Source organism: Gracilinanus agilis, chromosome 2 (genome assembly GCF_016433145.1).
Source record: "Gracilinanus agilis isolate LMUSP501 chromosome 2, AgileGrace, whole genome shotgun sequence".
NCBI classification, from domain to species: Eukaryota; Metazoa; Chordata; class Mammalia; order Didelphimorphia; family Didelphidae; genus Gracilinanus; species Gracilinanus agilis.
In genome coordinates, this window is record NC_058131.1 from 560,074,341 (window position 1) to 560,086,402 (window position 12,062).

Below are 12,062 nucleotides of genomic sequence, written 5' to 3' on the forward strand. Positions count from 1 at the left end.
CATTTAAAGCTATTCACTACTTGGCCCCTTTCTGTCTTTCTAGTCTTTTTATACATTACTCCCCTCCACGCACTCTCTATATATTTTCCCCTTCCCACATATTTTCACCTTTGTACTGGTTATCTCCATTTTTGAAATGCTCTTTTCCTCTTACCACTACCTCTAATGATCCCTAGCTGCTTCTTCTTCTTCTTTTTTAAACCCTTACTTTCTGTCTTAGAATTGTATTGGTTCTAAGGCAGAAGAGCATATGGGCTAGGCAATAGGGATTAAGTGACTTGCTCAGGGTCACACAGCTAGGAAGTGTCTAAGGTCTATTTTGAACCCAGGACCTTTTGTCTCTAGGCCTGGCTCTCAATCCACTGAGTCACCTACCAGCCTCCTCCTAACTTCTTTCAACACTCACCATAAACACTGCCTTCTGCAGGAGGCCTTTCCTGGTTCCCTCAGATTTTGCCTTCCCTTATAAGGTTACACTTCATCTACTCTGTATGTCTGGTATGTACCTATTTCTCCTGTTTATCAGCTCCCCATTACAAGAAGGGTTGCTCAAGGGCAGAAACTTTTTAAACCTCTTTGTATTCACAGCCCTTAGCCCAGTCAGTGACTGACCCTTCTTAAGAGCTTAATAAATGCTTATCGAATGGACTGATATGACTCATAGAAAAATTTAGACACACTGAGTGGCTAGATCTTTGGAAATATCCATGATTCCATCATTGTATTTACTTTCTCCAGGTCTTAATAGATGCTCTTCAGGAGTTGCAATGACCAAACTTGAACATGAACAAAAGTAACTTGACAACTTTCTGGCATTGAATCTCTTAGTAATTAGCTAGGCTGGTCCCCAGACAGCAACTTTCAAGGCTTGTAGGACCTGACATAGCTGGAACCCAGGGTCACTCTCCAGCACTTTAAGGAGGCTAGAATGGATTCTGAGAGAGAAAACGAGCAATGCTTCCATGAGTGTAAAATTAAGCCCAATCTCTTAAGCATCGCAATTCTTTATAAAAGGAAAGAACAGAGTTAAGACTTGATTATTATCTTCAACCACTACCTGACTTCCTCGGGTCAGGTTCAATGCATGTGTGGCTTTGGATGAGAGATTTTCGGATAGGGTGTTTTACAGGTCTTAGATTTTGAACGAAGATGGATGAGTGTAAAAGGTCAATACAATGCTGAGCTTCAGCGGGCTAGTCTTTTTGCTCGCCAGTCACTGCTCTAATTTTGCCAATCCTTAGCCCCTTTCAAAGTATAGTAACTATGAGAGCCCAGAGCTTGGAGCTTTTTTTCTCACACTTTCCCAGCGTATTTTCCGCGCAAGGCGCTGTCCAGTATTCCGTACACCCTCACCCCTGGCAATGAAATTCGCGGGACTCAGATCACAAGATGCGGTTTACAGCTCCTTTACAGCACAGGCCGGTTAGTAGAAGAAAGCCAAAGTTCAGCTTCGTTGAGGCCTCTTATCTATCTCGGAGCGTATCTCGGTCTAGGAGGTGGTCCGGGTGCAGGATCCAGATGCTCCTGCAGCTGCGACTCTTTCCAGCCCCTCGTTTGTAGCCAGTAGAAGGAGAATGGTAGGGAGGAGGCGGCGCCGAGCTCGCTGCTCAGAGCTGTTCTCTTCTGGGAGATCAGACGACACAGCCCCAGCCGTCAGCCCAGCTTCACCAGGGGCGTATCGCCTACCCCCTGCATTCCAGCCCGCCTCACCGCACGGCGGGCTTTGTCCATGTGCATCGTAGCCACCCCTCCCCATTCCCTCCGGCTCCTCCCACTCCCCAGCCCCCAACTTCCCGGCTCAGCTGGGAGAGCGCCGGGGAGGAAGGGGTTAACCCCAGGGCTCCTCCAGGCGCGGAGGGATCCGGAGTCGAAGCCCGAGCGTGGTGCTGAGGCCGCCTAAGCAAAAAAAATGTCCGCCTAAGGGAGACCCACAAGTTCTATTCGGGGGCACAGCCAGCCCGCCCCGGGAGGAAAGGGCGGCCAGGCCCGAAAGCCCCCTCACCTTCCCTGATCTGAGTCTCTGCAAGGAGGAAAGTGGAGAGAGACGCCGGGAGGTGGAAGGGAAAGCCCAAACCCGCTCTCCCGGCCAAAGTGAACTTCTATCGGGGTGGTTGAATGTGCAAAAGGAGCTGCAGGTAAATTCGGGGCTGGCTGGGGGCTCGGGGCTCGGAGCCCGGGGTGGGGGGAGAGTTGGGAGAGGAGTAGGGCAGGGGCGGAGGAGCCAGTGTGGGGAGGGCTTGAAGGGGGGAGGGGGAGCAGCGTGGATGGGGTGGGAGGTCTGTTTGGGTTGAGCTGGGAGCCGGGTCCCCGTGCGCTGCGCGGGCAGCCCCCCTTCCTGGAGTGGAAGCTGTAGGAGTCGTTCCCCAGCTCGGCTTCCCCCCCTTCCTCCCCGCGCCTGAACTCTGCCCCCCTTTGTAAAGCGCCGAGCCCGGAGGACCCCCTCCAACTTGTGTGGGGGGAGGGGTGTAAGAACGGGGGGGAGTAGAAGGAGGAGGAGGCACTGGCACTCGTGCCGGGGGAAATGCAGCCCCACCGGGAGGCGGGCGGCGCACTCGGCCCTGTGCGCCCTGCACTCCGCTCCGCTTGGTGCTGGCGCGCCCGGGGCGCACACGGCGGCAGCGGCGGCTCCGGGGCTGTGGAGGCTCATTGTCTTGGCAGGTTCGGGGCTGGGTGGGAAGGAGGAAGAGAGGGAGGAGGCCGAGCCAAGAAAGGAGAGGAGGGAGAGGAGAGAGCAAGATTTAGTGGGCTTCTTTAAGAAAAAAAAAAGAAAGGAAAAAAGAAAGAAAAAGAAAGGAAAAAAAAGCAAAGTCAATTCGGTGTCTAGGAGCAAACTGATCCTCTGCAAATCAGCAGTAATGTCCGGGAAGCGGTAGCCGCAGACATGGCTCTAGTGAGATGCACATTCCCAGCAACTTGTCAGCTCTATTGTTGCCTAGATAGTGAGTCACTAAACATCTCTCCCTCTCTTCTTCTCCACACTTGCTTGTTGGATGGCGAATTCTTTTTCTTTCTACCCCTCCCCCTTCCTCTCTTTCTAACCTTTTCGACCCCCCCCTCCCGCCCCCATGAGGGATGAGACCTCAACCAGCTAGAGACCGGGTCCTTCCAGCCACCTCCTGGCGGGGGCTCGGAGAGCTGGCTGTCTGAGGTAGGGGAAGAAGGGGAGCGGGGGAAAGGGTCCAGAGCTCCTGGAAACTTAGGGGAGATCTAACGAGTTGCTCGAGCCTCCGCTACCCTTTCATGTGTATTCAAAATGATCTGCCACTTCGTACCCAGCTACCTGGCTTCTTTCCTTCTTTAGGGAAGTGCACATATCTATCTGGGAGCGGGGAAACCTGTACTTAAGACAGGTTCTCTGCCTCCCCAGGATTATTAAAACAAACAAACAAACTGAAAGGCGCAATATTAATAGTGAGCCCAGCTCTCTAACCCTCACTTCCCCCTCTCCCCAGAAAAGGCATCCTTCTCCCTCCTCTCCCAATCACATACACTTTGGGGTTCTGCTTCCAGTCCTTTCTGAGCCATGGTGGTCTCACTAAGCAGTGTTTCCTCTATCTTAGGACCTGCTAGAAGTGACCGAAGATGAATTCTCAGCAGCAGCGGATGGCGGCTATAGGGACAGACAAGGAGCTGAGTGACCTGCTGGACTTCAGTGCGGTAGGATATCTTTCGAGGTGTACTTATGGCTCTGCCCTGGTAAAAGGGACCTGAGATTAGGCAAGCTCAGTTCCAGCTGCACTGCTCAGGGGCTGAGTCCAGCTCAGCCAAGTTGGACACCTGAACTTTGATGTAATGTCTAGACTTCCAGATTTAAAACTTTATGCCAGAGGGGTCATTGGCTTAACACTAGTGAAAAGTAGAACAATGTAATCATAAACTTTTGGTTGAGTCACCCTGTGACCCTGATGGTTATCAGAGTTCTTTTAAGAATTTTCTTTTCTTTTCTCTGAAGCCAACTTTATGAACCCCTTCCCTTACACCTCTTTTTCCTTTGGTTGATTTTAATTAGATTAAGCTTAAAAAAATGAGAGAAATAATTTAATATTTAAAACCATTGACAATGAAAGCAAATCATGCCTGTCCTTAATTCTGGAGGATCTTTATAACTCTGCTGTTAGGAGATAGGACTGACACCTGCAGTGTGGTTAACCACTGTTATAATGAGGCTTTTTTGTATGTACTTATAGTTAAGGGAACATGAATTATCTGAATTATCATGTGAACAAGCTGTTTTTTTCTATGTATTAATTGTTCAGTGAGAATCATTTATTATTGACTTTTATAATTTTTTACATTCATAGAGGAGCAGGAGTGCTAGTATTTCCAAGTAATGTTATAAAGTAATATAGCTCACAAGTCTTTTTGGTTTGGAATGCATTGCCTCTGTCTTATTTCGTTTCCAACTTCATAATGTGGGAGCTAATTGATTTCTCTCTGTGAACTGCTGTGTAGCAGAGAGATGCAGCTTATAAAAGGAGTTTCCTTACTAACATACATTTTTGGTTGTTTTGCAGATGTTTTCCCCACCTGTTAATAGTGGGAAAACCAGACCAACAACCCTGGGAAGCAGTCAGTTCAGTGGATCAGGTAAGGTGCAGTTGAAATCTCCAAGTTTAAATCTCTTGGGCTCTGATATATTGCTTTTTAGAAGAGGTTAAAATATTTTAATTTTAAAATGAAACAGAAACACAATGTGCTAATTAGCTGTAAATTTCAAAATAAAAACTTAGTGATCTATTTGTCTTTAATATTAGAAGATTAGCCATTCAGAGTGTCTTGAAAAATTGAAATTTCCCCATAAATCTTAAGCTGTAGTAAAATGTTTATTTAATATAAGAGATCTGGAATATGTTTCTATACAACAGCTAAACAAAAAATGCTGTTGTGTATAAGTTGTTTGTGTGTAAAACTTATACCTTTTTGTTTTCTCTCTATGCATTTGGCAACTAATGTTGGCATATTAGTCAAAAAGTTTGTAAAGAGATTTTAAAATGGTACTATTAAATGAATGCAGATGTGTACTTCAGATAAGGCTGAGAAAATAAAATATTAGGTTAAATGACTATTTTCATAGATTTAGGATAGGTAGAAAGTTAGGAATAAATTTGCGGCCAATTTTTTTGAAAGAATGCTAATGAAATAAAAGGTAATCATAAAATGTAGAATATTATTCACATCTTCTAAGTAGGAGAAAACAACAAATAGATGATTGAATCTTTTTCTAAAACACTGTGAAACGGATTAAATTAAGTCCACCTAAAATAATTTTGAATGTTTATTACTAATCATCATCTTGATCAAATTATCATATTGATCCCTTGAATATTTTTTACAATTTTTTTGTATTATAGGATTTGAAGAAAGTGTACTTTTTATCCAAGGTGTTCTTTATCAGTTTTCCAGAAACTGACTTCCAGTCCATTCTGGTGTGAAGAGGCTATACTTTTCTGTGTGTTTTGCCCATTTATGCTTAGATTAAAAAAGAAACATCACAGAACTTTCACCAAAGACATGACATTGACTATTTAAGAAAATTAGTTGTTAAATGTATGTGGCAAAATAAGTTTATTAATCTATATGTATCTTGATAAAATTAATTTTCTTTAATTTAAGAAGAATTTTCATTATTTTCATATCATTTCACTTGTGGAAATATTTTATTTTTGTGACATTCAGTTCTGATAAAAAGTAAAACATATCTTGCATTTTGAAAACAGGATTCCAAGTTGGTATTGATATTAATCACAAAGATATTTTGAAATGTCAGCTATTTTGCCTTTCCTCGTTACTAATAATTAAAGGAAAGCTTTATCCTCAAGCTATTTTTTGGTAAGAAAGAGATTTATTTCTAAATTAGTCATTTTAAAATGTTAGAACAAATGTCCAAATTCCCTTTCCTGCTGTTATTTTTGGGAGTTAAACACATTTTTTGCAGTTAACAGTTATTAAAATTAATTTCAGTTTTTTTGCCAAAGGAACATATAAGTACCTTGACTACAGTAGGTACTCAATAAATAGTTTCTGAATGAATAGATGAAACTGATTCTAGGGGTCATTCATTTCCTTCCTGTAGTATTCTTTGAACATGAACTAAGAAAACTTTTGGAAAATTTTTATTTGAGCAATATTTTCAGTGTTCTTTTGAAATCTCTTTTATAGACTTTTTATTCAAGATAACTTAATTTTTTTAGAACATAGGATATTTTGTTATTTAACATCATAAAATTAAAAATATAATTTTCACTTATCTACTTACATATTAGAACTGTTAGAGATTTTTGACATCATCTTGACATATTTTTAAATTTTCATGTATACATTTAATTTGAAGTAAAAGGATATTGGGGCATGTTGAGATGGGTAATTTATCTCCCAATTACTTATATATATGTAAAATCTGAAGTTATTTCTTTGTGGTAAAAGTACTCAAAGCATTAGCTAATACTTTGGGGCAGAGGATTCTGGCTTAAGAGTACTGATTTCCATGTGTTTTAACTGCAGACCCAACTTTTGACCCTTAACATATCTATCCTGTGAATGGGTATAGAAGTTTTTTCCTCTTTTGCTCAGTATGTTATGCAATCCAGAGGCATCTTAATTTAAGTAAATCTTATTAATGTGAAGAGGTTCAAATTTTGTAAATGAAAGATGTTGACAATATTTTATATCACAAGTTGGTTGGCAGACACAATGTAAGAATTTGCAAAATTCTTTTCTGAATATATTTAAAGGGAATATTTAGAAGGAGTTGGTATTGTTGCTTTTTCATTTGTATAGAGCATCCACATTTTGAAACAATCACCTACCAAGATTTCTGGAGATATTTTGTAATTTTATCTTAATCATTATATTAAAAACATTAACTTTTTACAGTTGCAGAATAAAATGTTTGAAGAGGTGTTTCTTCAGTACCAAATAATAATTGTGTTGTCAAAGGAATAAAATTCCATGTAAAAGATAAAATCTGTCGCTGATAAGGATCAATTATTGTACAATTTAGATCCCAGTGATGAATATTTTATCCTGTTTTGAAACAATGATTTTTACCTTCTTAAAGAAGTTTTTAAAAAATATAGCATTTTAAATTTATACGGTGGATGCTATAATTCTTGATATTGACTTTGATCTAATTAACAAAGTAAAATATCATTACTCATATGACAGCTGCCACATTATCAGAAATCACTTTGGGAAAGGGTTATTACATACTTTATCATTACTTATAATTTTAATGCAGTGTTAAATCTCACTTTTGGCGATATCTAGGAGTTAATTCACTTTAGTATTGTACATATGTGGAGATAGTGATCTTGTCTATTTAGTATTGTGTTGCATGTAGATATAATAAAATATACGGAGTCAGATGTTATTAAGGTGACCTTGACATAAATATGACCCACTCTATAGGAATGAAGGAAAATTAACTTATATTAACTATTTTGTAGGATTCTGTCTTTACAGAAAGAGTTTGTTGAAATAATGGATAGAAAGAAAATAGTATAGGTGTTTAATTTCTGAGATCTCTTAGGTTTAAATTCTGTGTTGTAACCTCAGCTTATTTTTTAGTAGATTCAGCAGTTACAAAGTAAATCATATTTGAAAAAATGTTATTGTTTAGTTTTTGAGAAAAAAGTAACATAAGTGAATTTAGAGAGGAAAAAAATCACATTTATCTAGGACTTCTATTTAGGATCATATGTTAATAGGAAATATGTTTTTCAAAAAGGATTCCCTAAAACGCTGAGTATATAGCTTCTCATGAATATTTCTATACTGAAAGTGAAAGTCTTGTAAAACCAATGAAAGGTTAGCTTTTCTTTTTCCAAATATTATTCTTGTATAACAGTCAAACACTATTTTGTGTTTTTCCTTATTTCTTATTCTTTTTGTAAGTTGCGTCATGAATTTCTCTAACATGATGAACAGTATACTTTCTCTTTAATTTTTAAGAATATTAAAATCTTTTGTCTTACTTTCAACTACTACAACTTTAAAGTAAAAATTTAAAATAATAGATTAAAAAAAAGATTCTGGGCTTTCATAAAAGTGTATATTTGCTAAAGATCATGTCCATAAAAGAGATCTTAAATTAGTGATGATAAAATTGGTTTCTCTTCTTTTCCTTTCCAAATTCAATAAACCATTAGAATGGTGACAAAGTTGTATAAGCATTTTAGTAAAATCCTTAATTAAGGAAGTAACAACCAACATTTCACCATTGTCATAATTCATTTAAGCATTGTGCAAGCATAAGCTGATCTTTTAAAACTGAGGATGAACCAGGCTTGGTACTTTTGTTTATGGTTATTTTTTAGAGTGATGAGTTAGGCATGCTGTTTACCTGTTCATATTGAGATTTATGTCACACTTTATATAGTAACATGTCATTTGTGTGAGTCATGGAAAGAATAACAGAATTATACTGAAGACTAAGACAAGAATGATTGATTTGCTGGTCTGGTGTTAAATGGCTGATATAAAGTAGGTCCATTTTCATGCAGGCATATGGTGCAGGTGTGCCTGCCTTAAAAAACAAATACGTATATAAAAATTAGAACTTAAAAAGTAGATAAGTTAGGGGTAATTTTATTAATACTATAGATGGATTCTTAGTTTCACAAATGATTAACTTCAGTATAACTTTAAATGGTAATCCTGTCTAATGGATCTAAAGTATGATTTTTTTTTGGCCACACTATTTTTTTAAAAGTATACTCATGGTTGGGTTTTTATAGTTTTATTTTTGGCTTAAGACAAAATTCATTATTTCATGGTTTAAGAAATTGCAATTATAAAGTAATTTTGGAATACAGAATTTTCCTTTAATATCCATTGTAATTTGCATTTTTTCAAATCTGATCAGACAAAACTATTTCTTATAATGGAATAGATGGGGAAGGTGGATGACCTTTTGATTTAAATAGAATTATATGATAAGAATTTAGATTTAAATGAAGTGGACAATTAGCACAACTGTTAAGTATAGATACTTGTGTTTCATTTCTGACTTTGTTAACATTACTTGGAACTGTTATTAGATACCTCATATTTTGATGATTTAACCCTTGTTTTAGTGATGACTCATAGTCTCTTACAGGTTTTTTGATGAAATTATAAAACTTCAGTAATGTGTTAGGATGCCATTTTTTTCCTTCTCAGCTGACGTGACTGCATTTCAGTTGCTATTTGTATTATGTTTGTCAGGATGGGAAAGTTAAAATTTAACCTAATGCTTTAGTACTATAGAGAGTGAAATGAAAAGGGAAAAGCATGTTTAAAAACATTACAGTTCAGAAAATGCTACTCTTTTTTAACTAAAAGATTTTTATTCATCTGTCTGGTCTGTCTACTAGCAACATTTAGTGAATATTAACTGTGTGCAGAATACTGTTCTTGGAGCTGTAGGAGGATTAAAAAAAAACAACAAAAACCACCACCAAAAATTTTCCCTATCCTTTGAGTAGATTATGTAGAGGAGGAAGAATGTAAAGACCCAAAGAAACTTAATAATATTTCTGTAGTTCCTAGCACATAATAGGAACCTACTAAATACTGGATTGATTTTATAGAGCCACATAGAATTAATATATAGTTCCACGTAAATATAGTTCCAATATAATATATATATAATTCTGGCTATTCCAACTATATTCCATTTTCCAACTATGTTGCAGTTATACCAAATAATACAGTTCCAACACAAATTAATATAGTTCTACACTTCAAATACTGAATGCAAGGACAGAATGGGAAAGCTGGATGGAAATCAGTCATGGCAAGGTTTCTGGAGCAAGTGAATTTTGAATTAGTTAAATTTACTGGATTTTTGTAGAGGACAGGAGATTCTAGGTATGAGGAATAGCATTTGGTAGAGCATGGAGGTAGAAATAGACATCTTTGTGTTAGGGGGTGACAGGAAGTTTAGCTTGACTCCAGCTTTTCCATTATGTATAGGAGAATAATAAGAAATTAAATTGTTAGTGGGACAGGGAAAGCCAGTAAACTGGTGGGAAAGAAAATCTTTGAGTAGTAGCAAGTGATATAAGGTGTTAGAGGAACACTGTTCTAGTCGCTATATATTGAGATGAAATTTTTATTGATGTTTTAAAATTTTCAGTCAATTGACAAGCCAGTCAGCAAGCATTTATTAAGCCCCTATTATGTTCCAAGCATTTTATTAAGAGCTGTGGTTTAAGAGAAATGCTAAAGATAGTCCCTGCTGTTAAGGAGCTCACGGTGGAGACATCAATCTATTTATGGATATAGATATGTCTATATATACATACAGAACAAATTGAAGATAATTCACAGGGGGAAGGTATCAGTATTTAGGGAGACTGGAAGGCTTCCATTAGAAAGTGGGATTTTCCCCTGTAACTTGAAGGAAACCAGTGAGGGCAAAAAATGCAAACCAGCAGGGAGAGAGTTCCAGGCATGGAGTATAGAGAGCCAGTGAAAATGCACAGAGCCAGGAGATGGGAGTGTCTTGTGCAAGGAACAGTAAGGAAGTCGGTGTCACTGGACTACATGGTGGGAAATAAGGTGTAAGACTGGCAAAGTAGGAGAGGGTCAGATTATGAAGGCTTTGAATGCCAAACAGAAAATTTTATATTTGATCCTGGAGGTGATAGGGAATCACTGGATTTTATTGAATAGTAGTGGTGGAGGCATTACATGGTCATATCTGTGAAGGAAGATCACTTTGACTTCAGAGCAGAGGATGGACTGAGATGGAAACAGACTGGAGAAAGGGAGTTCTTGTTAGCTCCTCTAGAAATTCTTGTAGTAAAGAAATACATATGAGTAAAATAAAGAAACAAACTGGCAAGCTTCCAGTTCTCCAGTAATACCCTTCATTTGCCCCTTCAACTTTCCTTTGTAAAAATAAAAAATATTCAAGAAAACCAGCTAATATAGCATTCTCTTCTGCCACATTCCTCATCCTTAATCTTTTCCTATGTCCACTGAGAGGAGGAACAGCAGTTCATTATCTGTCTTCTAGAATTGATTTTGAGCATTGAATAAAAAAAAAACAACAAACCTTACCTTCCACCTTAGAGTCAATACTGTGTATGGTTCCAAGGCAGAAGAGTGGTAAGGGCTTGGCAATGGAGGTTTAGAAACTTGCCCAGGGTCACGCAGCTAGTATGTGTCTGAGGCCAGATTTGAACCCAGCACTTCCCATCTCTGGGCCTGACTCTTAATACAAATTCAGTTGCTTTGTGTGTTGTTTTTTCAAGTTTTATTGTAGTTATAGTGCTTATTGTTTTCTTGGCTCTATTTCTCTCTACATCAGTCAGTGGAAGTCTTCCCTTATTTATATCCATTTTCCATTCAGTATCATAATGTTTCACTGCAGTAATATGAATTCTGTTTGTCCTCTTCTTTTCCAACTTATGGATACTGATTTTTTAAAATATCAATTAACAGGGGGTAGCTGGGTAGCTCAGTGGATTGAGAGCCAGGCCTAGAGACAGGAGGTCCTAGGTTCAAATCCGGCCTCAGACACTTCCCAGCTGTGTGACCCTGGGCAATTCACTTGACCCCATTGCCTACCCTTACCAATCTTCCACCTATAAGTCAATACACAGAAGTTAAGGCTTTAAAATAAAAAAAAATCAATTAACAAGTATTTTTAAAGCCCTGACTGTGCTAAGCACTGTGAGACAAGAAGGAAGAAGTCTCTTCTTTGAAGGAAGGGGCTTCTATTCTGCCAGAAATGTACATGCTATAACAAAAAGTGCTGCTATGAATATTTTGGGTTACCTGGGATATTTCTTTTTATCCTTGACATTCTCTGGGCAAATTATCAATAGGAGTGCTGGCTTAAATGGTATGAAAAGTTAATACTTTTTCCTGCATAACTCTAAATTGTTTTCCAGAACAGTTAAACTAGTTTGCAGTTTTACCAACAATGTATTATTTTGCCCGATTTCCCACAACTTCTCCAACACTGATTATTTCTGCTTTTTGTCTTCTTTATTAAATTGCTGGGTGCAAAGTAAACCATCAGTTGTCATAATTTTTATTTAGATTATGATTAGTGCTTAGAGAATTTTTCC

The 12,062-nt window shown here is 38.2% G+C and overlaps 1 protein-coding gene across 1 annotated transcript in view; it reads left to right on the plus strand.

The window, feature by feature from the left end:
* Nucleotides 1-2,788: 2,788 nt before the first annotated feature.
* Nucleotides 2,789-12,062, plus strand: part of TCF12 (transcription factor 12) — a 416,597-nt gene continuing 407,323 nt past the window's right edge. The window contains exons 1-3 of the mRNA XM_044665300.1: nt 2,789-2,939; nt 3,561-3,657; nt 4,515-4,587. Of these exons, the coding sequence (XP_044521235.1) occupies nt 3,583-3,657; nt 4,515-4,587 (148 nt within the window). The 5' untranslated portion in view covers nt 2,789-2,939; nt 3,561-3,582. The remainder of the gene's footprint in view (nt 2,940-3,560; nt 3,658-4,514; nt 4,588-12,062) is intronic.